Genomic DNA, 26,224 nt, shown 5'->3' with positions numbered 1-26,224 from the left:
CTATCCTATTTACTTTTTTATATTGAATAGTGCTGCAGATTCTTTCACAGATATGTAAAATAACTGCTTTTTAAAGTTGAATTAAAGTATTAATTGAAAGCTCATCTTTAGTACAACTTCACAAGACAAGAGAAATGATATACATGTTTTCTTGTTAATAATAATAGTAATAATAACATTTTTTTAAAATCTCATTTATTTTGGGGGCTTTTAAAAAACGTATTTTTAGTATTTTATTTTTCTCCAGTTACATGTAAAAACAATTTTTAACATTCGTTTTTAATACTTTGAGTTCCAGATTCTTGCCCTTTTATTGACTGAGTTAATGTCAGATGTCACTCACAGAGGGATCTTTGATTCTGTTCTTGAATCTTAACAGTTTTGTAGGTTCCATCCAAAGGCAGATGGCTTTTCATTTACATTCTACTTGTCCAGAGGCTATTAATAGCTATTATCATTGTTAGTTGAAGTGATATCTAATTATTCCAAAAGTATTCTGTAGCTTTTCCATATTTATCATGTACTCTGAGAATGCCTATCTTCCTTTTTTTTCTTTTTTTCCCCCATAAAAGTATTTTATTATTTTCCAGTTACATGTAGAGATAGTTTGTCTTCTTCCCTTTTTGCCGGGAAATGTTCATCTTTATATAGCTTAAAGTAATGGACACTGTGCCTTAATATTTTACATTTATTTCATTAGTATATGGCTATGGGTTTTTTAATAGTTTTGAAAGATTATATTAAAACTTGTGTATGTATTAGTTACTTTAAACATGTTTTTCACATTCAACTTTGGTTGCTTAGAGCTCACATAAGGACCTAGAGTTTGGAAGACCTGAATTAGAATTCTGCTTCATTGTGTAACTGTGGGCAAGTCACTTCCTCAGCCACAATTTCCTTATCTGCAAAAAGGATTCCTGACAGGGCTGTTGTATGGATCAAATGAGATAATCCTTCATTCATTGATTCAATATGACCATCATATTTGAGTCTGACAACTTCAGTCTGAATCTTACCTTGGCACATGTTAAGAATTTTATGACATTTTAGTAAAATTGGAGAAAGATTTCACAAAATGAAGGAGCACTTTTAATCTGTCTTTCAGTGGAGCCATATAGCTTGATGTCATCCATTTACTTGAAGTGATTAATAAGATGTTTTGGTTCAACTCCTTTAAAATGGAAGACTTAGTTCTGTTTAGGAGAAGCTATAATTAAAGTTAGTCTAGGCAGATCTATAATAGGCTTAAGCTGTTTTTCTGAAAAATACCATGTTTTATATCAGTTGTTCTTGACGTTATTATATATTAGTGGAGTGTTTTAAATAGAGCAGTTAATTTCCACCATGGACATTAAATACTCTAAGTGCTCTATAATTGGATCTATTTTATGTAGTCTCAGTACATAAATAAGCCACGAAGATGAAACTGACTCAAAAACTTCCTGGTAATCAACAGAAGTAGTGTAAATGTTACGGTATTTGGGAGTGATTTGTTCAGTGGTTACTTTAATCATTAATAAATTCCTCTTCAAGTTCCAGGGAACTCATGATAGAAGAGGATCTCCAAATCCAAGAAAAAAAAAAAAAGAACTGTGGAGTATAGATGCTGATTGAACCATACTATTTCTTTTGTTTTGGGTGCTGTTGTTTTTTTTTTTCTATTTTGAGGTTTTGCATCACTGCTCTGATTTTTTTCTCTTATAACAGGATTAATGCAGAAATAGGATTAATGTTATTATGTGTATATGTATGTGTGTGTATATATATATATATATATGTATATGCATATAGATATATAGATATAACCTATATCAGATTACCTGCTGTCTAGGGGAGGGGGGAGGGAGGGGGGGGGGGGAGAAAAACCTGAAATTGTAAAGCTTGTATAAACAAAAGTTGAGAACTATCTTTACATGTAACGGAAAAAATAAAATACCTTATATGTAAAAAATTAAAAAAATTAAAAAAAAATAAATTCCTCTTCATACCTAGGGATGCCCTTTATAACATACCCTTTTTGTTCTGTAATCATTGTATGAGTTCATGTTAAAATTTCAGAGTTTCTATTAAATGAAGATTCTTTTTTTAATCATAAAAGTATTTTATTATTTTCCAGTTACATGTAAAGATAGTTTTCAATATTTGTTTTAATAGGATTTTTGGTTCCAGATTTTTCTCCCACCCCCACCCCCAAGACAGAAAGCAAACTGATATAGGTTATATATGTACAATCACATAAAACATAATTTCTGCATTAGTCATATTGTGAAAGAAGAATCAGAACACAAGGGAAAAACCTCATAAGAGAAAAAAACATGAGTGGGATCAGGAAACACAAGATGTAATACCAACTCTCTTAACTAGCTGTGCAATCTAGCTCATCGTTTCTTACATCACAATAGTATTCCATTACATTCATATACCACAACTTGTTTAGCCATTCCCCAATTGATGGGCATTCCCTCGATTTCCAATTCTTTGCCACCACAAAAAGAGTAGCTATAAATATAGTAGGGCCAGTGCTCTATCCACTGCACCACCTAGCTGCCCCAAGAGTAGCTATAAATATTTTTGTACATGTGGGTCTTTTTTCCTCTTCTATGATCTCTTTAGGATACAGACCTAGTAGTGGTATTACTGGGTCAAAGGGTATGTACAGTTCTATAGCCCTTTGGGCACAGTTCCAAATTGCTCTCCAGAATGGTTGGATCAGTTCGCAGCTCCACCAACGATGCATTAGTGTTCTAGTTTTCCCACAGCTTCTCCAACATTTATTATTTTCCTTTTTTGTTTAAAGGAAGATTCTTAGTAACTTCAGGGTCTTCAGATTTTCCCTCTTCAGACATTATTAGATTATTGATTTTATCTCTTATTTTGTCTAATTTAGCATTAGGTATGTAATTAATTCTTATAATTGTAGTGGTCAACAATGCTATTGTAAGACTTGGAGCTAAAAGTACTGCTGACAAAAAATTAGTATGAATTCCTTGCCTATACCTGGTGACATCTGTTTCCAGTCTTCTTGCAGTAATGGTGCATATTGAAAGCATTTATGTGGTGTTATCTACTTTTACTAGTCAGTGCTATCAGCACTGAAGTATTTCAGACTGGTGGGATATTGGTATTTCTGATTTGCTCCAGTGTAGCTTGCCTTCTTGTGATAACAGAATATGAAGAGTCACTCACCCTTGTCTTCCATGTTGTTAGTCATCTCTTCAATTTTGAGTAGGCCTGCAAGTCTGTGTTATTGTCTTTTTCTTAGATTCTTGGGAGTCTCTTCCTGTGAGTTGAGAGGATTGCCAGAACCCAGTAGACTAGCATTTCAGGGTTCTTCATAGATACTATAGCAATCTCAAGGCACACCGAATCCCTCTGTACTTTGATGTGGTCAGCATTTCCTTACTTTGCTATTTTCCTCCCTTAGCTTCACAATATAGAGGAAGGATTTGACTTTGAGGGGGGTAGTTATTGTTGTCTCATTTTTGTCACCTTCTTTCATGAGTTCATATAGAAATGTTCTTTGAGACAAGTCCCTATCTTGCTGTTATTCCTTTATATAAGTTTTTCTTTCTACTATTTCATAGGTGAATAAAATAACTGCTTTTTTGTGGCTGAATACAAGCACTAGGATGTTAAGTTCACGTTTTGTAGGCTCCCTAAAAGCATACTTGGTACAAGTCTCCTGTAACAGACAGAAATAACCTTGAGAATATGTAGTTCATCTGGGGCACATTTCAGTACTGTGAAAGCTTTTTGTTCTTTGAAACCTGGTGGTGTATTTGGTAGGGCTATATCTTTTAAATCTTTATTTTTAAATTTTAGGAATCAGATTTATATTTGGTTAAGAGTTCATTCTTTTTCTGTAGAATTTTTTCTTTGAGTTCTTCAGGATATTTTGAGGTTTATGGTTTTAGTATGGAAATTTGTTATTTTTCAGTTCATAAAAAATAGGGAACCACTGATGTATATAATTCTAGCCACCAGGTTATGTCTTACAAGATATTTGATGGTGCTATATTTTCACAGCCTACAGTAATATGTTGTACTTTCTCCACCATTGCTTAAATCTACATTGCTTACTTATCATCTTTCTGAATTATTGTAGATTTTTAAAATGAAGGCCCAGAGTGATCAAGTGACTTGACCTAGATTGCACAGCTAGTTAGGAGAGTTGGTATTAGTTGTGTTTCCTGATCCCACTCTGACCAGTGTATTTTTTTTTATAAAACTTATATCTCTTTTGCCCAACTTTTACATTATACCTTATATTACACATTTTTGTATATACATCTAATCTGCCCTATCAGATAGTAAGTTCTTTGTGGCCAGGCACTGTGCCCCATTCTTCCTATCAGTCAGTTTTAAGCATCAATTTTTCTTATAATAGGTATATAATCTATATTTGTTGAATGGATAGAACAGTAGAATATAATAGCAGAAGCACTTAATACTACTTTAACAAAGATATTAAATCCAAGTAAAGTTTTAAAATATAATGTAATTACAAAATTGTTTAGGTTTTTTTCTTCCTCTGTTTTTAGGCAAGCACATGTCTATATAATTGCTGGAGCTTGTTTGTCTCTGGGTTTTCGATTTGCTGGTTCAGAAAACTTAGCAGCATTTAACTGTTTGGTAAGAAGTTTCTATCTTTACTCTATTCCTAAATAATCTTTAAAATGTCCTTTGTAGCTTTGAAATTTTGCTCTTTACCTTTTTTTACAGTACAAGTTTGCGAAAGATTTTATGAAGTGTTTGTCTGCACCCACAGCTTCAGTGGTGAGTTTGTTTCTTAATCCTTTAGAAATACAATGAAATTCTTATTTTAATAATACACATTCATTGAGATAAAGGAAAAACTCAATGATACTTTAGTGACACATTATTGATTCTAACTGCAGTATTGTAGTTTCAAATGCAGTTGCTTAAGTTGTAGCTAAATTTTTCTTTTTCTGTTGAAGAATTAACTGCTTCTGTCCTTATAAGTTGGGTAGGTAGCAGATTTTTTTGCAAAGAGAATAAATAAGATAATAGCTTAGGTCTAATGTGCTCTATAGAAACTCACGCAATACTAATTTTTAACCAGATTTTTTCCCATATAAATCAAATAAATGTGCATTTGTTAAGCATCTGCCATGTGCCAGGCAGTGTTAGGCACAAAATTCATTCAAGATGCAGTTCTTGTCCCTGAGGATTTTCTAATCTGTTGATCTAGTGACAATACTGTGTTTCTTATAAAAATTACATAAATTTGTAATTTTCTAATGTTGGCTATTTTAAATGTGATTACAAAGAAGCATAGCAATAATAATTTTAATATTGTGACTTCATTTCTTGTACCTCAAGACAGGCCATTATAATCTAGAAACCTGCCTAAGTGTCGTGCTCCTCTCTCTTGCCATGGTCATGGCTGGCTCTGGAAACCTGAAGGTTCTTCAGCTTTGTCGTTTCATGCACAAGAAGACTGGTGGAGAAATGAACTATGGTTTCCATTTGGCTCATCATATGGCTCTTGGACTTCTCTTTTTAGGAGGAGGCAGGTAATAAGTGTAGTTTTTTAAAATACTTGTTCTTAATTTTGGCAGTGAACTGGAAATAATTTCCATGATTCTAATTAGGTTTTTTTTAAAGCTTTCATTATAGTATCTTGAAAGCAATCTTCTTTAATATGTTCACCATCATATACATATAGGTAGATAATCTACATATAATCTGTCTGTATTTACACATACTGAAGTCTACTTATATATATTATAATTTTAAAGTATCTTGGTTCTTGAAAGGAAATTACAGTGTATTATTGAATATTATCTATAAAGTACATTTAGCTGTTATTTAAATCACAAATTGTAGTTTGAAACCTACTTTGTAGTTTGAAACTTAACTGTGTAAGAATGAAAAATGAAAACTGGCTTTTGTAGTTGCTTCCAAAAAGCAAAAAAAAAAAAAGTAACTAAAAATATCCATACTTTTGAACATATGCTTCCTTTTATTTTGATACCTGATCCTTGGATAAATTGCTGAAATTCTTAAGGAAGATTGAAAAAGGTATGCAATACATTTATTTGGGGATGTGGGTAAGGAAAAGGAATTATTTAGCTATGACTGGTTTGATCTGCTTATTTTCAAATATATAAATATTGTTATATGTGTCAGAATATAGGTTATATTTTTAACCCATTTTGACTTAAATAAAATCTGAGGGGGCTATGTTATTGTCAAGTTTTGTTTTTTAACCCTTGGTGACACTTTGTATAAAATTCTTCTATCCAGTTAGCAACATTAAATGAAAGGCAGCATCACCGTATAGTTTACTGCAAAAAATGTTGGACTTTCAGAGGGCTTGGGTTCAAATTTCAGCTCTCTTATTTATAATTGTATTACCTTTGGCTTTTGTCTAACAGAAAGATTAAAAAAATGAAAAATGTGGAACTGAACAAATCTCTAGTTAAACTAGAGTGAAAACACTCTAGCTTCTCTGCACCACGTGGAACTTTTTTTTCCTTTTTTAGATTGACCATGTATTTAGACACAGAAATATTACGAGCAAATACAGAGACAGAAATAGTCATTACATCCTTTACAGACCATAATGCAATAATAATAGAAATTGATACAGGGACCACAGCAGACCCAAATGGAGACTTAATGAAATTTTAAATAATGAATGGATCAAAGAACAAATCATGATGTAGTGAATAACTATGTAAAAAAAATGATGAAATAACCAAAATTTCTAAGATGTGGCTAAAGTGGTTCCTCAAGGGAGAAAATCAAAGCCTTACAATTATAGATTAACCCATAACAGAAAAAAGAGAAGATTAATGAACTCAGTAAGTGTTTAAAAATTAGAAAATCATCAAATAAACTTAAAATAAGAATAAATAAGGAGATATTTCTTAGAGGAGAAATAGATAAATTGGAAACAGCCCCATAGAATTGATAAATAAGAGTAAAAGCTGTTTCTTTGAAGAGATTATTAAATTTGATAAACCCATAGTTAATCCAATTAAAAAGAGATTGGAAAATCAAATCAACAAAATAACAAGCAAAGTAGGATCACAGCAAAACCACAAGAAATTAAAATAATCAGAACATATTGTGCAGTTACATGTTAACAAACTGGAAAAAAAAGAAATAGAGGAATGCCTTAAAAAATATAAAATACCCAAACTTGTGGAAGAAGAGATAGAGATCTTAAATAATGCCATCTCAGAAAGGGAAATAGATCTAGCTACAAAGGAACTGTACCCCCTCAAAAAATCTCTTGGGCCTGTAGAAGTCGTAGGAGAAATCTATCAAACGTTTAAAGAATCTTTGTTTACATACATCACAAATTTTTCTCAAAAAATTAAGAACCCCCTCCCAACCAGAATGCTTTTATGATGCAAATATAGTCCTTATACCTAAACATGAGAAAGATAAACCACAGAAAGAAAATTATAAGCCAGTATCATTAATGAACATCGATTCAAAAATGTTAAATTCAACTTAGACTACAATAATTAATCCAAAAAAATCATTCATTATGATCATGTGGGATTTATACCAGGGATGCAAGGATGGTTCAACATGAGAAAAACAATTAACATATTAACAATCATATTAAAATTAACAATCAATTAACAATCATATTAAAAACCCAAACATCCAAAACCACATCTCAATAAATGCAGAAAAAGTTTTTGAAAAAGCACATGTGGGAGTGGAGAGAGGATACCCATTCTCTCTACCATTATTCAGTATAGTTTTATAAACAGTAAGAGAAGAGAAAGTAATTAAATAATGATAGGTAAAGAACAAATAAAACTCCATTTACTAATGACATAATGGTTTACTTGGAAAACTCTAGGGAATCAGTAAAGATAATAATTGTGATAATTAGTAGTTTCAGGAGTTACAGTCCTCAAAAATCAACAGCACTGCTAGATTTTTTAAAAAAAATACAAGGAGCAATAATAGAGAAATCTCCTTCCAAAGAACTACAAAATACATAGAATATCTGGTGATCAACCTCTTGATTCAATTATAAAATACTTCTTAAGGAAATAAATAACAACTTAAATAGCTGTGGGAATATTTATTGCTTATGGCTAGGCAGTGCCAATATGGTAAAAATGACATACTACCAAAATTGATTAATATTTTTAGTGCTAGACCAATCAAGTTATCAAGGGGATACTTTACAGAGCTTGATAAAATAATAATAAAATGTATTTGGAAAAACAAGATAGAGAATATCAAGGGAAAAGAAATAAGGAGTAGCACTTCCAGGCCCCAAACTATATTCAGCAGTCATCAAAACTATCTAGTATTGGTTAAAGAATAGAGAGCTAGATCAGTTGTACAGACTAGACAAGGGAAATTCAGAAGCAATATAGCTCAACCAAGTGTTTGATTAAATGGAAAACATGAGATACCTAGAGGAAAACTCCATATTTGATTAAAAGCTGCTGGGAAAACTGTAAAGCAATCTGGCAGAAATGGGGCTTAGACCAATATCTAGACCTTCATCTAGGCTTAGACCACCACATACCTTCTAAATATGCATTCTAAACGCATACGTGACCTTAATATTAACGATCATAAAAAATCAGAAGAGATACAAATCATATTCCTCTGACAGATATGGGTAACATGTGTTCTTAACTATACAAAAGATAGAGGTAATCACAGAAGGTAAAATAGATAACTGTGATTACTTGAAATTGAAGTTTCTTCATAGACAACATTAATACAGTAAGAATAAGAAGGGAAGTGGTCAACTGGGGGGAAAAACTTTGTATCAGATTTCTTTGATAAGAGTTTGGCCTCATATGTATGTGTATAAATATGTACAATCATAACTACATATGACTAATAGCCATTTCCCAATAGGTAAATGGTCAAAGGATATGAACAAACATTTCTTAAAAATGATACGGAAAAAATAAAATACCTTATATGTAAACTGAAAAAAAAAAATGATAGTAGTCGGGGGCAGCTAGATGGCACAGTGGATAGAGCACCGGCCCTGGAGTCAGGAGTACCTGAGTTCAAATCCGGCCTCAGACACTTAACACTTACTAGCTGTATGACCCTGGGCAAGTCACTTAACCCCAACTGCCTCACTAAAAAAAAAACAAAAACAAACAAACAAACAAACAAAAAAGATGGTAGTCAATGTTGGAAGGGTTGTGGGAAGATAGGCACACAAAGTTGTAGTTTTTAAATGGTAGAATCATTTTGGAAGGCATTTGGAATTATATAAATAAAGTAACTAAAATGCCCATACCTTTTATGTCCTTACCTTTTAAATTGGAGACTCCATTACTGAGCTTATATTTAAGCCCCAGGAAGCCATCAATAAGGAAAAAAGTTTCCATATGCTCCAAAATATTTATAGCAGCACTTTTTTTGATAGCTAAGAATTAGAAATACAGTAGATGTGCATTATTTGGGGAAGGGCTAAACAAATTGTAGGACATCTGTGTGATGGAATATTATTGTACTATAAGAAATGATGTGTGTTATGAATACAGAGAAACATGGAATCATCTTTATGAACTGATACACAGTGAAGTAAGCAGAGCCAAGAAAATACATAGTAACTACAACAATATAAAATGAAAGAATGGTGCACAAAAATAATAAAAAAATAAATGTGTTGGGGCAGCTAGATGATATAGCACCAGCCCTGTAGTCAGGAATCACCTAAGTTCAAATTTGGCCTCAGACACTTGACATTAACTAGTTGTGTGACCCTGAACAAGTCACCCGATTACCTCACCAAAAAAAAAAAGTAAATATGTCAAAATTATAAAGATCAAGTAGGACTAATGATGTCATATGAGAAGAAGTCTCCAACCTTTCGCTTTGTGGGTGATTCATAGGTGTTTCACATTACACATCTTTTTGGACCTATTAAATGTATCAGGAAATCATGTTGACTTTCTCTCAATGAAATATTATATCATATAGGATGGCTCTTGGGAAGGGAGGGTGGGTTGGAGAGGGATACATGGGAAACTATGGTGATATATGAAAGAAAATATCAATAAAAACTTTCTTTTAAAAAAAGAAACAGTAGTCTTATTCTAATGTGAATTACTGCTTCAAGTCAAAATTTATTTGTTTATGTGGGGAAAATTTTGCCTGTTAAGACTTAGAAATTTGTAACATTTTGCTTAATTTGAACCAAGAATTCAATAAATAAGGGATCTGAAGAAAAATTTTCAACTGTCTTATACATGTAAATATAGAATTTGTTTTAAAAAATTACTATTATGGGGGTGGCTAGGTGGCGAAGTGGATAAAGCACCGGCCCTGGATTCAGGAGTACCTGAGTTCAAATCCGGCCTCAGACACTTGACACTTACTAGCTGTGTGACCCTGGGCAAGTCACTTAACCCCCATTGCCCTGAAAAAAAAAAAAAGAAAGAAAAAAAAATTACTATTATGGGGGCAACTAGGTGGCGCAGTGGCACCTGCCCTGGATTCAGGAGGATCTGAGTTCAAATATGACCTCAGACACTTGACACTTACTAGCTGTGTGACCCTGGGCAAGTCACTTAACCCCCATTCCCCCCCAAAAAATTACTGTTACTTGGTTTTGTGTTTATCCAGAGTTTTTGATAATCCGACTTCATTTTTCTTCATGTATTTATCATTGTATGTTTTGCTGAAGAAGAAAAAATAGGCTATTAAGTTAAAAAATATCTGTGGTATATAAATATGAAAGTAAGATAAAATTGCTGTACCTCGTTTAATATTTGCAATGTTCTCTGGATTCATATTGGAGAACCTTTATTTATAAACTTAATTACTTTTTTTTGTGTGGGGCAATGAGGGTTAAGTGACTTGCCCAGGGTCACATGGCTAGTAAGTGTCAAGTGTCTGAGGCCAGATTTGAACTTGGGTCCTCTTGATTCCAGGGCCGGTGCTTTATCCACTGTGCCACCCAGCTGCCCCCAACTTAATTACTTTTTGAAAATGAAAGTGGTACTCTCCTTGGAGTCAGGAGGACCTGAGTTCAACTTCGGCCTGAGACACTTGACACTTACTAGCTGTCTTACCCTGGGCAAGTTATTTAACTCCAGTTGCCTTAATAAACAACAAAAACAACAAAAAAGAAAATGAAAGTGAAACATTTTTGAAAATGGAAAAAGTGGAAACTTTTATCTCTGGAATCTTGCTTCTTTAATCCAGGGAATCATTAGGTGACTTTGTTTTAACTAATTCTAAAACATCTCTTTCTTAAAAAAAGTTGAAAGATGTTTGTGCATCTGATCATGTTCTAAATTGCCACAGTATCCAAATTTATAGATTTTCAACAGTGGCTTGCAAATTGAGTCCAGCTGCAATATTTGTAATAAGTTCTTGAATCTTTTTTTTTTTTCAGATATTCTTTGAGTACTTCAAATTCTTCAATTGCTGCTCTTCTTTGTGCACTTTATCCCCATTTTCCAGTTCATAGCACTGACAATAGGTGAGTTTGATGATTTTATTCCATATCCTATTTTCACAAATTCTTTAAAGATAAATTTTCTAATTGTTTCTAGTTTCATGGAAATAGAGTTAAATTTTCAAATATGGAAAGTGGTCCTATCACTTGAAGAGATTTTTCTTTCACTTTTTACAAGTTTACTATCCTTTATCAGAGTTTGTTACCTTCCTTCAAAGTTTCAGATCTTGGGATTTACAGATAGATTTCAGGGGGTCTGTAAACTTGGGTAGGAAAAAATGACATCATTATTTCAACATAATCAGTTTCTTTTCTAATCCTACACACACACACTTGTGTTTTAAAAGTCTCACATAACTTTGCTCTAGCTGAAATAGTTTATTAAGACTTAAGATATTAAATATCCTAAAGGAAGCTTTTGGAATTAACTTAATATAGTGATTTTTTTTAGCCATATATGACCAGATCCGTCTTCCTTAATTTCAAAATTATTATTTTAAAAATTAATATTTATAGCTGTTGGATAACATTAAAATCTGCTTTCTATATTTATATTACATCATATGTAATACAATGATTTTGTATATCTATAGCTATACAAATATTGTATGTATATGTGTGTGTGTATATATATATATATATATCTGTATATATGTATATCATGTACTAAAATACATTTTTGTTTATTCCTGGATATCTGAACTAATGTCAGTATGAGGTCATAAATAATAGAAAATGGTGGGTCATTCTCATGTCCTTTTATTTGGCATTTTTAGGGAACTAGGTAGTTCTATAGAAACTCTTCTTCTGAACTCAGCCCGTACTCCCTCCTAACTCTTCTTTATTGCTGGTAGCTTTGGATTCCAGAGACCCCTATTTGCCTTGAATAGGCTTCAGATAATCTACTTGTAGATGACAAGAGTTCATTATGATATGAAATCTTAATAAGCATCTTATGCCCAAGTAGTCAAATTTTCTATATCACCTGATTAGTTTGACCAAAGTTGATATATAAGTTTCAATTGGTTTTGAAATTACCTCTTTAAAAATAACAGTACTGAGTGGTATTAAATTTATAGGAATATTATGTTCTTTTTACTCTATGGAAATACAGTCTAAAAGAAATGGTATTTTATTAATACAAGAAGTAACCTAAAGTTGTTTACTTCTTTTGAGGTAACTAGACAAATTCACTCCATATTATAGTAAAACCAACCCACTTTGGAGTCATCATTTTACAATTAAGATTACCTCTTGGTTTTTTTTTTAAAGCAATAACAAATCTGTTTACTATGTGACATAGATAACAGTACCCTGAGTATAAATAGTTTACTATTATAAAATGAAACTTTTTACGAGTTCACTGGTTCAGATATAATATGACACAATGTTAGCTCCTTGAGAGGAGAAACTATTTCATTTTGTCTTTGTATCTTAGACCAAGTACAGTGCTAGAAGGGACCTTAGAGGCCATAGAGTTCAGCCCATTCATTTTACAATTGAAAAAATTGAAGCTGAGAAAAGTTGTGACTTGCCCAGGATCACAGAGCTAGTAAGTATCTGAGGCAAGAGCTAAACTCAGATTTTCCTGACTCCAAGAACAGCATTCACAGCACGACCTTGAAGGTATCCAATTTAATGGCTTCATTTTACAGATGTGGAAACTGAAGCCCCAATACATTAGGTAACTCCCCCAAGGACACATAGGTAATAAGTAACCTCCAGCAGCCTCCATTTAATTCCTGGTCTTTTGACTCTGAATCCAGCCCTGTGCCACTCTGACTCAGATATACTTCACATATATATATATATATATATATATACTTCAGATATACTTCACAGTGATTACATATACAATGATAAATTTTTCTAATCAATATTACTTTTGCGTGTCTCTCTGAGATTATGTGGTTCTCTTCATTCTTTTCTCCAGTTTCTAGAAGTAGTGCCAGTATTCTCGGATATCAGGCACAATTTAAACATCATTATATATACAGTGATACACATATCAAAAAAGAGGAGTATTAGGGTTACCTTTCCCAAAACCAAGGTTCATTTTGCAATATCATGACCCACTGCTGAGAGGTTCCATCAGCTTTACCTCTCATCCCTCTATCTGACCTCCCTCCACCTTAGTAGTCCTTGTTTCTACCTGTATAATAGGTCTTGTAACAGTCACTTCTCTGCTCCCATAGTCATGACCTCTTTCCTGGACTTTTTATAACAGGACTTCCGACTTCTAGTCTCTCTTTTCTCCGATCCCATCTTCTAAACATCTGCTAAAATAATTTTTCTAAAGCACAAGACTGACCGTGTCTCCTTTGCTGTTATTCCCTGTTGCTTGTAGGATAAAAATTTAAATTTTTCATGTTGGCATTTAAAGCCCTTCTTGGTTTGGCTCCAGCTTTGCCTTCCAGATTTATTTGCTATTATGCTCCTTCACACACTCTTTTGCAACCACACTATCACCTCTTCACCAAACATCTCCTGCCTCCCTGTCTTAGCATAGGCTGGCCTCCATGCCTGAAATGTCTTTTCTTACCTCTGCGTCTTAGAACTCTTAACCTTTTTCAAAACAGCTTAGGTGCCACTACCTACTGGAAATCTTTACTAATTTCCCTAGTTGTTAGTGTTCTCTTCCTCCTCAGATTGTATTGCATTTATCTATTTAAATGTTGTATCCTTTCAGTGAACAGTAAGGTTCTTGGGCAGGGACTGTTTTTAACTTTTTCTTTGAATCTCTAGTGCCTGAAACGATAATTTACCCATAGTTAAGTCCCTAATAAATACTTGTTGGGTTGAATTCAATTGAATTGAATTTATTTGGTAGTAGTTTTGGTAATTACTACTTTGTAGTATATTTTGAAATTAGGTAGCACTGAACCACTCTTGTTCTTGTTATAAGATCTTCTTTTCCTTTCATTACTCCAAATGAATTTTGTTGTTGTTAGGAGTCCAGTTCTATGAAGTATCTCTTTGGTAATTTGATTGGTAGATTAATTTGAGTAGTACTGTTAACTTTTGATGTGTTGTTGTAGTTGAGATGTGAATACTAATAATTTCTAATCATTTAGATCTTTTATTTCTCAAAAAAATCATTGTTATATTTTGATAAGATCTTGGTGTATCTGAATAGATATTTAATGCATTTTGCTATCTAAAAGGAACATCTTTTCCTACTGAACTGTTGCAGTGGATACTTAATTGATCTTCCTGTGTCATGTCTCTTCCCTTTCCAATCATCCTTCACAAAGCTCCTTGAGAGCAGGGATTATTTCAGTATGTGGAAGATGTTTATTGATTGGTTCATTTGTGGATTTGTTGAATTTTCTATTACTTTAATGAGATGATGATGTGTGGCCTAGTGAATAGTTAACTTTGGAGCCAGGAAGACCTGGGTTCAAGTCTTATCTCTGACACATATTTGCTACATGACCTTGAGCCAATCACATAACCTTATAATGTTCTAGGTACCTCTTTAAGACCATAATTTTCAGGAAACATGCCAACCTGCAGTTCTAGAGTTTCCTCATCTAGCGCTGCCTATATCAATGACATCATAAGACTATCCCTTACAAGCTAGTAATTGTTCTCTTTTTGTTAGTTTTTACTGAGAGAATTTTGCCTCTTGCCTATGCTTATTGAATTGACAGTTCAGGTGCTTACTGATTTTACCTGCCACTCTATAACATCTATTTTCTAAAGAATGACTTTTATCTTAAGTTAATAGCCACATTGGAAAAATGAAACAACCCACATGAAAAACTTGGGCATCTGAATCCAGATATATTAGGATGAAATTTTGGTTATTGTCAGCAAATGGGTAGCTGCAGACATAAAGAGACTCAAAACATAGGGTGTGAAGGTATCAGTTTTCCCTGCTTCTAAGATCTGTACCAGGTGGGCTGTAGGGCTCAAAGGTCAAACTTTAAAATTAGCTTTAGCATTTCTTTTATGTTTTTTATAATCCTTTGACCAGAGTCTCTGAAAATACTCTCATGCACTTATAGGCCTAGGATGACAGGGATAATTCTTCAAATGAATTCTTTTCTTTTCTTTTCTTTTCTTTTCTTTTCTTTTCTTTTCTTTTCTTTTCTTTTCTTTTCTCTTCTCTTCTCTTCTCTTCTCTTCTCTTCTCTTCTCTTCTCTTCTCTTCTCTTCTCTTCTCTTCTCTTCTCTTCTCTTCTCTTCTCTTCTCTTCTCTTCTCTTCTCTTCTCTTCTCTTCTCTTCTCTTCTTTTCTTTTCTTTTCTTTTCTTTTCTTTTTTCAGGGCAGTGAGGGTTAAGTAACTTGCCCAGGGTCACACAGCTAATAAGTGTCAAGTGTCTGAGGCCGGATCTGAACTCAAGTTCTCCTGAATCCAGGGCTGGTGTTTTCTCCATTGTGCCACCTAGCTGCCCCCTAGACGAATTCTTACATATGGGGTTGTAGTTTTTGTCAAAAGTGAGAGGAAGTAGGGAAGATATCTCCGAGCATTAGGAATTGAAGGTTAATGATAAACAAGAGACATCCAAACATTAAAACATGAGAGTACAAAGAAATACATCAATATGTATACTACTACTGAGTATTCAAGAAGCACCATATAAAATGGAGCAAAGAATTCTACCTTTAGTGATTGCTAGTAAAGTATGTCTCTAGGCAAGAAGAGCTTATGGACTTTAGTTTTGGATTAGGTTGGTTTAACAGAAAATGAAAGAAATTATCAGAAAACATAAGGAAGCACAAATATTTGTTCTTTTTAATCAGAGCAGTGGGATTTACCAAAATTGGGCATTTAATCTTTTATCACTTTACATGATGGAGGAAGATAGGAAGGAAGAAAGTTCCTTTTTTGATTTATAAAAGTTAAAAGTAAAAATAAAGGTAATAAATATATAAATCTTACCTTGCTAATGAGGATCTATTTGATCATTAAGGAAATAAAGCAATTTTTGTCTTCCCTTAAGTGGGTCTAAAAGTGAAAAAAAGAAGGCAACTGAAAACCTCTCCATCAAATGGTTATTTTGATGAGAAAGATAACTCAAAAATCCCTCCTTCAAATTATGATCTTAGGGAAAATACTAGAATTTTAACTTCTAAATATATTCTTAATCACTATGCCTGCAGTTTCTGGTATCATAATAATCCAATAACAGTGGAGATATTGGCGATCTTTAATTTTCCTTAGTATTATTTGGAAAAATTTCAGTGTTTCTTGGTTACAAATAATTTTAGCAATCATAAAAACTATTTGGCACTAGTTTTAGAATTAGTAAATTAGGTCAATAAAATAGACTAGATAACCAAAGAACATAAAACACTTGGAAAACAAATCTCAATTTGACAAGAACTGTGTGGAATACCAGAAAACATTTTGGTAGAAATCAAGTATAAACCAGAAGTTTATACTACATAACACAGTAAGATAAAAATGGATATGGTATCTAGAAAATTTTTTTGTTTTGTTTTTTAAATAAATAAAAATATTTTATTATTTTCCAGTTACCTATAATGATAGTTTTCAACATGTTTTCATAGGATTTTTAGTTCCAAATTTTTCTCCCACTCTCCCTTCCCTCCCCTCTCTCAAGATAGAAAGCAGTCTTTTTTTTCTTCCTTTTTTTTTTTTGGTGAGGCAATTGGGGTTAAGTGACTTGCCCAGGGTCACACAGTTATTAAGTGTTAAGTGTCTGAGGCTGGATTTGAACTCAGGTCCTCCTGAATCCAGGGCCAGTGCTTTATTCACTGCACCACCTAGCTGCCCCTAAGCAATCTGATATAGGTTATATATGTGCGATCACATTAAACATATTTCTGCATTAGTCATATTGTGAAAGAAGAAGCAGAACACAAGGGAAAAAACAAACAGCCAAGAAGTAGAAATATTATGGTTCAATCTGCATTCAGAATCCACAGTTCTTTTTTTCTGGATGTGGAAAACATTTTCTGTCATGAGTACTTTGAAATTGTTTTGGATCATTGCACTGCTGAGAAGAGCCAAGTCTGTCACAGTTGATCATCACACAATGTTGCTGTTTCTGTGTACAATGTTTTCCTGGTTCTGCTCATCTCACTCAGCATCAGTTCATAAATCCTCTTGCTCATCATTTTTTACAGCACAATAGTATTCCATTACATTCCTATACCACAATTTGTTCAGCCATTCCGCAATTGATGGGCATCCCCTCAATTTCCAGTTCTTACCACCACGAAAAGAACAGCTATAAATATTTTTTGTATGTGTGGGTTTTTTCCCTCTTCTATGATCTCTTTGGGATACAGACCTAGTAGTGGTATTACTGGGTCAAAAGGTATGTACAGTCCTATAGCCCTTTGGGCACAGTTCCAAATTGCTCTCCAGAATGGTTGGATCAATTCACAGCTCCACCAACAATGCATTGGTGTTCCAATTTTTCCACAACTTTTCCAACATTTATTATTTTCCTTTTTTGTCATACTATCCAATCTGATAGGTGTGAGGTGGTAGCTGACAGTTGTTTTAATTTGCATTTCTCTAATCAATAGTGATTTAGAGCATGAAAAATGCAGTCTTTATAGCAAGTAAATATAGTCAGTTAAAAGGCATTTGCACATTTATCATGTCCAGAAAGGTATATCTCATTCTGTGCCTTGTATTCATTATCTCTTTCTTAGGAGGCACATAGCATCATTGGTCCTCTACAATCATAGTTGATCACTGCATTAATCAAAGTTGAGTTTTGCTTTGTCATTTTGTTATTGTTCATTTATTCAGTCATGTCTAACTCTTTGTGACCCCTGTGGACCAACTGTCCATGAGGTTTTCTTGGCAAAATTATTAGAGTGGTTTGCCATTTTCTTCTCCAGTTTTATGCAGGCAGGGATTAAGTGATGTGTCAGGGGTCACATATCTTATAAGTGTCTGAGGTCAGATTTTGAACTCTGGTCTTTCTGACTCAATGCCTAGTGCTTTATCCACTGTATCACCTAGATGCCCCATTATTACTGTATAAATATTTTTCCTAGTTCTGATCATTTCATTCTGAATTATTTCATGCAGTTCTTCCCAGGTTTCTTTGAATCCATCCCTTTCATCATTTCTTATGGCAAAATCCCATTACCTTAATATACTGTAATTTGTTCTGCCATTCCCCAATCAATGGATACCCCTTTTGTTTTTAGTTTTTTGCTACAACAAAAAGAGCTGCTATTAATAGTTTTGTGCTTATGACTTTTTTCCCTCTTTCTTTGATATCTTTTGGCTTATAGGACTAGTTATGGTTTTGCTAAGTCAAAGGGTATACACAGGTTAGGGACTCTTTAAAGGCATTGATCTGTACTGTTTTCCATAGTAAATGAACCAATTCATGTCTACCAACAGTTTACCCATATACTTACCTTCCTACAATTCCTCCAATAATTGTCATTTTCTTTTTTCTACTCTTTCCCAATCTGGTAGGTAGGAGGTAGAACTTCAGAGTTGATTTATTTGGCATTTCTCTGAACAGTGAATTGAAGCATTTTTTTCATGTGATTGTTGAGAGTTTGGTTTTCTTCCCTTGAAAATGATTTGTTCGTATCCTTTGTTGATTTATATGTTGGGGAACAGCTGTCTTTCTTATGTATTTGAATCAGTTGCTTATGTATCTTGGAATTGAGGCCTATATCAGAGGAACTTCCTGCAAAGATTTTTTTTTCCAAATTATTTCCCTTCTAATATCAACTGCATTGATTTGTTTGTGCAAAACCTTTTCAGTTTTTATATTATCAAAATTGTTTATGTTTTGTGATCCTTTTTTATCCCTTGTCTGATATGAACTCTTCTCCTATCCATAGTTGTGAAAGGTGTTTTTATTGTCTTCCTTGCTCCTCTAATTTATTTATAATGTGACCTTTTATATCTAGGTCATGTATCCATTTGGAGCTTATTGTGGTATATGGTGTGAGATGTTGTTCTAAACCTAATTTCTGCCAGACTGCTTTCCAGTTTTCCCAGCAGTTTTTGTTAAATGGTGAGTCCTTACCTCAGTAGTTGCGGTCTTTGGATTTATCAAACACTGTGTTACTATGTTCTTTTGCTTCTGTATGATAGATACTTAATCTGTTCCCATTGATTGACTTTTCTGGTTTTTTTTAGCCCATACCTAATAGTTTTCATAATTTCTTCTTTATGGTATGGTTTGAGGTCTGGTATTGCTTACTCCCTTCCTTTTTTCATTATTTCCCTTGAGAATCTTGGATTTTTGTTCCTGCAAATGAATTTTTAAAATATTTTTTCTAGTTCTTTAAAGTAATCCTTTTGGAGTTTCATTAGTTTAGCACTGAATAGGTAAAAATAATTTAGGTAGCATTATTATGATTATGAACAATCAGTATCTCTCTACTTGTTTTGATCTGTCTTTTGGTAAAGAGGGCTTTTTGTTTCCTGCATAGCACTTTTTGTTGTAGCAAAGAACTGGAGACAAAATAGATATCCATCAATTGGGTAATGGTTGAACAAATTTTAGTATGCCACAAATGTAGTGAAATATTAGTGAGTCATAAGAAATAATGAATATGAATACTACAGAGAAGCATGAAAAAACTAATGTGAACTGCTGCAAAGTGACATAAACAGAACGAGGAAAAGAATATACATACTGATTGTTGTTCCGTTCATTTTCAGTCATGTCTGACTTTTTGTGACCCCATTTGGGGTTTTCTTGTTAGAGATACTAGAAGGGTTTGCTATTTCCTTCTCCAGCTCATTTTACCAATAAGGAAACTGAGTTTAGCAGGATTAAGTGACATGCCCAGGGACAGCTAGTATCTGGCTGAGGCCAAATTTGAACTCAGGAGGATGAATATTCCTGACTCCAAATGATATATGTGTTCAGAGATATACATACTCTCATTTTTGTCTGTTTTTTTGGTTTTTTTTGCAGGGCAATGAAGGTTAAGTGACTTGCCCAGGGTCACACAGCTAGTAAGTGTCAAGTGTCTGAGGCTGGATTTGAACTCAGGTCCTCCTGAATCCAGGGCCGGTGCTTTATCTACCACACCACCTAGCCGCCCCTACATATTCTCTTAAGGACCAATTTATTTGCATCCCAAATTTTTGGGCATATTTGTCAAATCGTTGTGATTACTCTTTTTGTTTCTATAATTTATTTATAAAGTTTTGTTAATAATTATTTTTGTATCACTTATTTTTCAACATTTTCTTCATATTTTATGTTCCCAGAAATCCTTCTTAAAAAGAGAAGGAAAAAAATCCCAATACATCAACCAAGTCTGACAATTTTACACATTTAAAGTTTCCTCCCCCTCTGCAGAGACAGGAAGGAAGTGCATTCTAATATTTTTTTCTTGGATTAATTCTTGATAATTATCATTTACAGTATTGATTTTGGTTTTTTTTTTTGTTGTTGTTGTTGTTCTTTCCATTTACATTACTGTGGCCACTATATTTGTTGTTTTCCCAGTTCTGATTATTTCACTTTGCACCAATTCATATAATTCTTACTTTGTGTTTCTGTATTATTCATTTCTTTTGGCATGGTTATACTTTTACATTCATATGCCATAATTTGTTTAGCCATTCCTCAGTCAATTCTTTGTTTCTAGTCTTTGCTACTACAAAAAGTACTGCTATAAATATTTTGGTAAATGTGGGCCTTTTTTAAAAAAAATCTTTGACCAACTTGGGATCTCTAGGTCAAAAGGTATAGGCATTTAGTCATTTTCTTACCATAATTTTTTTTTGGGGGTGGGGTGGGGCAATGAGGGTTAAGTGACTTGCCCAGGATCACACAGCTAGTAAGTGTCAAGTGTCTGTGCCTGGATTTGAACTCAGGTCCTCCTGAATACAGGGCCCGTGCTTTATCCACTGCGCCATCTAGCTGCCCCGACCATAATTGAAAATTATTCTCCAGAATGATTGAACCAGTTCACTCCTTCAACAACAGTGTATTGGTTTGCTGTCTTTCCCCAACACTTTCAACCTATATTTTTTCTTTAACCCTTTCATTATTTGTGGTTAACATTATTTAGGATAACATGGTTTAGACTTCATTTAACCCATTGTTACTAATCTCCTTGATATATGGTTCAGTAGTGTGTATTTATTGCTTATTCTCTATCACGATCAGTTCATCTAAAAGTGCCTCAGATATTGTAAAATAGTTATTCTCCTTAACATTGTAATTCAGTAATTTCCAAAGATCTGTATCATATCTAGTTTTGCTAGCATTCTGTTCAGCGCATAAATTTCTTTCTTACTTATCTATTACATGTATCTAAGACTAAAAGAGAAGTATTAAAGTCATCTGTAGTTATTGTATTATTATCTAAAAGTCTTTGTGTAATTAGTTTTTCCATTAATTATTTCCATACTATGCCAATCAATCAGCACATACTTCTAGACACACACATATTTAATATTAATACTTTTATTATCTATGGTACTTTAAAGCCTATTATTATTTCATAGCTTGCTTATCACTTTTGACCATGTCTGTTTTTACACTTGCCCTGAGATTAATTGCCATTTCTGCTTTTATTGATTCAGCTGAGGAGCACGTTCTATTCCAGCCCCTCATTTTAACTCTAGGTATCCTTAGGTTATCTGTTTCTTGAATACAGTAAATTTTGGTATTTTACTTTGCAATGTAGTGTGCAGCACTTCTCCATTTTATGAGTTTATACTGTTCACATTCATGGTTATGACTATTAAGTTTAATTTTTCCCTCCATCAAATTTTGCTTTTTTTTTTTAAACATTTTTTTTGAAAGAAAGGAAAAAAATCAGCACTTGGTACCTGATTTTCGTATTTCTTGGAACAATTTGATCCTAGGCATAGCTACTTTTTATTTTTCCTGTTGAGGAAAAAAATATCACATGGCCTAATCCCTACCTTCCTTTTTTAATAGTTTGTTTTATTTAAGGCATTTCTCATCCTATACCACCTGCTGATACAGGCACCACTTCATCTTTTTTCAACTTTTCTTTGTTGCATCTAGATAAGGTTATAATTCATGAGACTCCTCCCTGCTCTTCTCCTCCTTATATGTTTAAATGACTGTCACTTGTGGTGCCCAGGTTTTGGAAATACTAAGTACCTTCCTTTACCTCTTGTGTTTCCTTTTACTTACCCAATGCTAGACTGTTAGCCATGGTGATACTCCCAAGAGATAATAGTCTTTTCTCTTTCTTCTTCTTCTGTGTAAGCACTGGAGCATCACCTATTCCTTTTGAGATAATCAAACTTGTTAACCTTTCTTAAGTTTCTTTAGTTTTGTACATTTCAAAGACTGTTCAATTCCAGTTTTCTCATGCAAGACGCTTAAAAGTCATCAGTTCTGATAAAAAGCCTTTTTTTCTTTTTCCTATAGAAGTATGATGATATTTTTAAGCATAACTTATTCTTGGATACAAGCCATTTTCCACATATATTTCAGCCTTTAATTTTTTTTTTATTGCTGGTGATTTTAATTAGAATTCCTTGAAATTTGTTTTGTCTCTTATTAGCACTTGAAATATTTTCTTTCTGTCCTAAAAGCTTTGGAGCTTCAAAATAACATTTCTTGGTGAGTTAACCTTAGTGTTCCTGTACAGGTGAGGTACTTGTAGATTTTTATTGATCTAACTTTTGCTCCCTGTTTCTCATACCTGTGTGTGTTTTTTGGTCTTATAATTTCCTAAGATTTTGATATATTTTGTTTCATTGTACTTTCCTAGGAGGTTAGTGATTTTTACATTTTTCTCTTCAAGTCCTGTTTTTCAGATTGATTTTTAAAATGATTTAAAATATATACTCAGTTTTGGTTTCTTTTAATAATTTTTGGTATCATTAAATCTTTGAATTCTTTCCCCATTTCTTTTTTAGGGTTTTCTTTGTTTTGTTAATGTTTTTCAGTTTCTGGTATGTCATCTTGATTTTTTTCATTAAGAACTCTTATTTCGGGGCAGCTAGATGGCGCAGTGGATAGAGCACTGGCCCCGGAGTCAGGAGTACCTGAGTTCAAATCCGGCCTCAGACACTTAACACTTACTAGCTGTGTGACCCTGGGCAAGTCACTTAACCCCAATTGCCTTACTTAATTTAAAAAAAAAAGAACTCTTATTTCACTTTTTATCTCTAACTTTTGTAGTAAGCTTTCCAACCACTAAAGAGATCTGGGTACTTTTGGTTATTCTATGTTCTGGGGTTTCTAGTTGTGTGGTTGCATCATTGATCCTCTTTTAGTGGCAATTTCTCTTGGAATTCTTATGCCATTATGTTTTCTTTTTTATATTATGAAGTAGTTTAATTTTTTTTCTTTCTCATTTCCTTGGTCCTTGTTGGATTTTTTTCTTTAGAAGTTTTCTTCATGAGAGCAGGGAGATATTATTATTCTTTTAGTTTAGTGCATTTTTAGCTGTTTTGAGATAATGAGTTAGATCTGGGCTTAGACACAAATTCCCATACATAAGCTGTTTATATATGCCTTCCCATTCTACATCTATTCATCTGATTTTTTTAAACAGCTATAAGCATAGCACTTCATATGTATCCTCATTAAGCTTCATTTTCCTCCATAAGTGTCTTATTTCAGTGCCCTCTTGTGTGCAGGTGGCAATGATGACCCTGAGCTCTAAAGGCTATGTGGGTGGCATATTCTGCTTTGGGAAATTCTACCAATCTGGAAAAATTTTAATTAGGATTTGACAACAGACTGCTTTCTGAAGAAATATAGCTGAATATGGAGAGGTTCGCTCCCTTGAGGTTATCCATTTACTAGATGATAAAGGTGTTGATTATGATTTCCCATGAAACCACAGTCCTGTATAGTCTCCTGTCACTCCAGCATTTTTGGCAGAGCAGCAGAAAAGGACAAATGTTAAAGTCTGCTTGGTTTTTAGACTGTCTACATTTGTTATCAAATGTATTAAGTATACATTTATTTAAATGTTAGTACTCTTAATATGCGAATTTCATCTAATGACCTACCTGAACTATTGGAGAAACCAAACCACATCCATATTGCCATTCTTGGCATAAATGAAAATAGAAAGCAGAGATGTTGTAGTTAAATGGGAGAATGGTTAGCACCTGACATAAATAGCAGTTAATTTTTTGGTATGGCCACAAGCAACAATAAATCTTTTTACAAGTTTATTGTTTTTCAATTAACAAACATATTCTGTATCTTGAGTCCATCAGCTTTCATTCAGGAAATGAGGAGCATGTTTTCTCATCAGTCCATTGAAACTATAATTGGTCATTTCATTGATCATGGTTCTTAAGATTTTCAAAGTTTCAAACTGTATACCTCTCATAGGATACTTATTCATTTAACTTTGTAGGACTTATACTGAGTAGAAGTAAATAATAGTTTCAGCTAGAGAAATTCTATTTAATTTAATTTTAGATAAATTTAATTTTCTCATTTTAAAATTTTCACTTAATTTAATTTTCTCATTTTTGTCCTTTTTTTCTAATTTATTGTTATTTTTGGCCTTTAACTAATAATCTGATTGTGTAAGCATCAAAAATAGAAACCAGTCATTAAGTATTTATTATATACTTTCATTTTGCTAAACACTGCAGTAGAAGCTAGGAATACAAAGACAAGAGTGAATATAGTGTTTGCTCTTAAGTAGCTTGCATTCTATAAGGGAGACAAAAGCATATTTATGGGTACTTATAGGATAGATAAAGTAGAGGCAGTTTTGTAGGGCAGGAAGAAAAGCACTATCAGCTGGGGGCAATCAGAAAAGGCCTCATGTAAAAGATACACTGACTTTTGAAAGAAACTAGTGATTCTGAGAGGCACATAGTGCAAACATACAAAGTTAGGAGATGGAATACTGTGTAAGAAGGAAAGGAAGAAGGCCGGTTTGACTGGACAGGAGAGTACATGGGGGGACCGATATATAATAAGAGTAGAAAAAAAGGGAAGGGATAGGTTATGAAGAGCTTCACGTGTTAAGTTTGCTGAGCAAGAAAGTGTGATGTGCTTTAGGATTTATGCTATAGGAAAGTCACTGGCATCATTGTAGGGAGGGTGTATTGGAAAGAGGAGAGACTTCAATCAGAGACCAATTAGGAAGCTGTTGCAGTAGTTTGGCAGAGTGATAAATGCCATACAGAACTAGAATGGTATCTGTGTGAATAGAGAGAAAGGCACATGTTGAATGTTATTGTGGAGGTTAAAATGTTGAGATTTGACTGCTGATTGAAAATAGATTGTTAAGAGAAAAATGAGTTTTCAACATGTTGAATTTCAGATTTCTATGGGACATCTAGTTTGGAATGTCTAATCATTTGGTGATCTAGGACTAGAGCTAAGGAGAGAGTCTAGGATAGGATATATATATATATAGATGGGGTCACAGAGTGAGAATATAGAAAGAAGAGGACATAGCACAGAACCATGGAACACCAGCCCCTTAGTGACTGGGTGGGATATGGATCTAAATACATCAAAACAGGAGTGGTCAGACAAGTAAGAGGTAAACCAGAGGAGCTACATAAACACCCAAACAAATGAAGAATAGCTAGGAGAAACGAGTGGTCAATGATATCATGGTGCTTCAGAGACATAGAGAAATATGAGGATTGAAAAAGGCCATCAGATCTGGCAGTTAGATCATTGGCAACTTTGGAGAAAGCAGTTTTGGTTGCCTAAGGAGGTCTGAAGCAAAATTGCAGAGAGAGTGATCCCAGAAGACAAGGAATGCATACCAGTTTATATTTAGGACTTTGACTATGAGAGGAGAGTTATTGGGTGATAAAGTGACTCTTTCAGGAAGCCAGGTATTCTGAAAGGCAGAGAGCCAATAAAAAGGTATACAGGTAGG

General features: G+C 33.5%; 1 protein-coding gene across 7 annotated transcripts in view; it reads left to right on the top strand.

The window, feature by feature from the left end:
* Positions 1-26,224, top strand: part of ANAPC1 (anaphase promoting complex subunit 1) — a 148,340-nt gene that overhangs the window by 89,264 nt on the left and 32,852 nt on the right. For all 7 annotated transcript variants that reach the window (XM_043987943.1, XM_043987945.1, XM_043987942.1 and 4 more), the window contains 4 exons: positions 4,542-4,632; positions 4,723-4,776; positions 5,344-5,537; positions 11,378-11,464. In XM_043987943.1, the coding sequence (XP_043843878.1) occupies positions 4,542-4,632; positions 4,723-4,776; positions 5,344-5,537; positions 11,378-11,464 (426 nt within the window). The remainder of the gene's footprint in view (positions 1-4,541; positions 4,633-4,722; positions 4,777-5,343; positions 5,538-11,377; positions 11,465-26,224) is intronic.

This window comes from Dromiciops gliroides, chromosome 2, assembly GCF_019393635.1.
Source record: "Dromiciops gliroides isolate mDroGli1 chromosome 2, mDroGli1.pri, whole genome shotgun sequence".
In the NCBI taxonomy this organism is placed as follows: Eukaryota; Metazoa; Chordata; class Mammalia; order Microbiotheria; family Microbiotheriidae; genus Dromiciops; species Dromiciops gliroides.
Note: the sequence above shows the minus strand (reverse complement) of the source record. Positions and strands in the feature narration are given on the sequence as shown.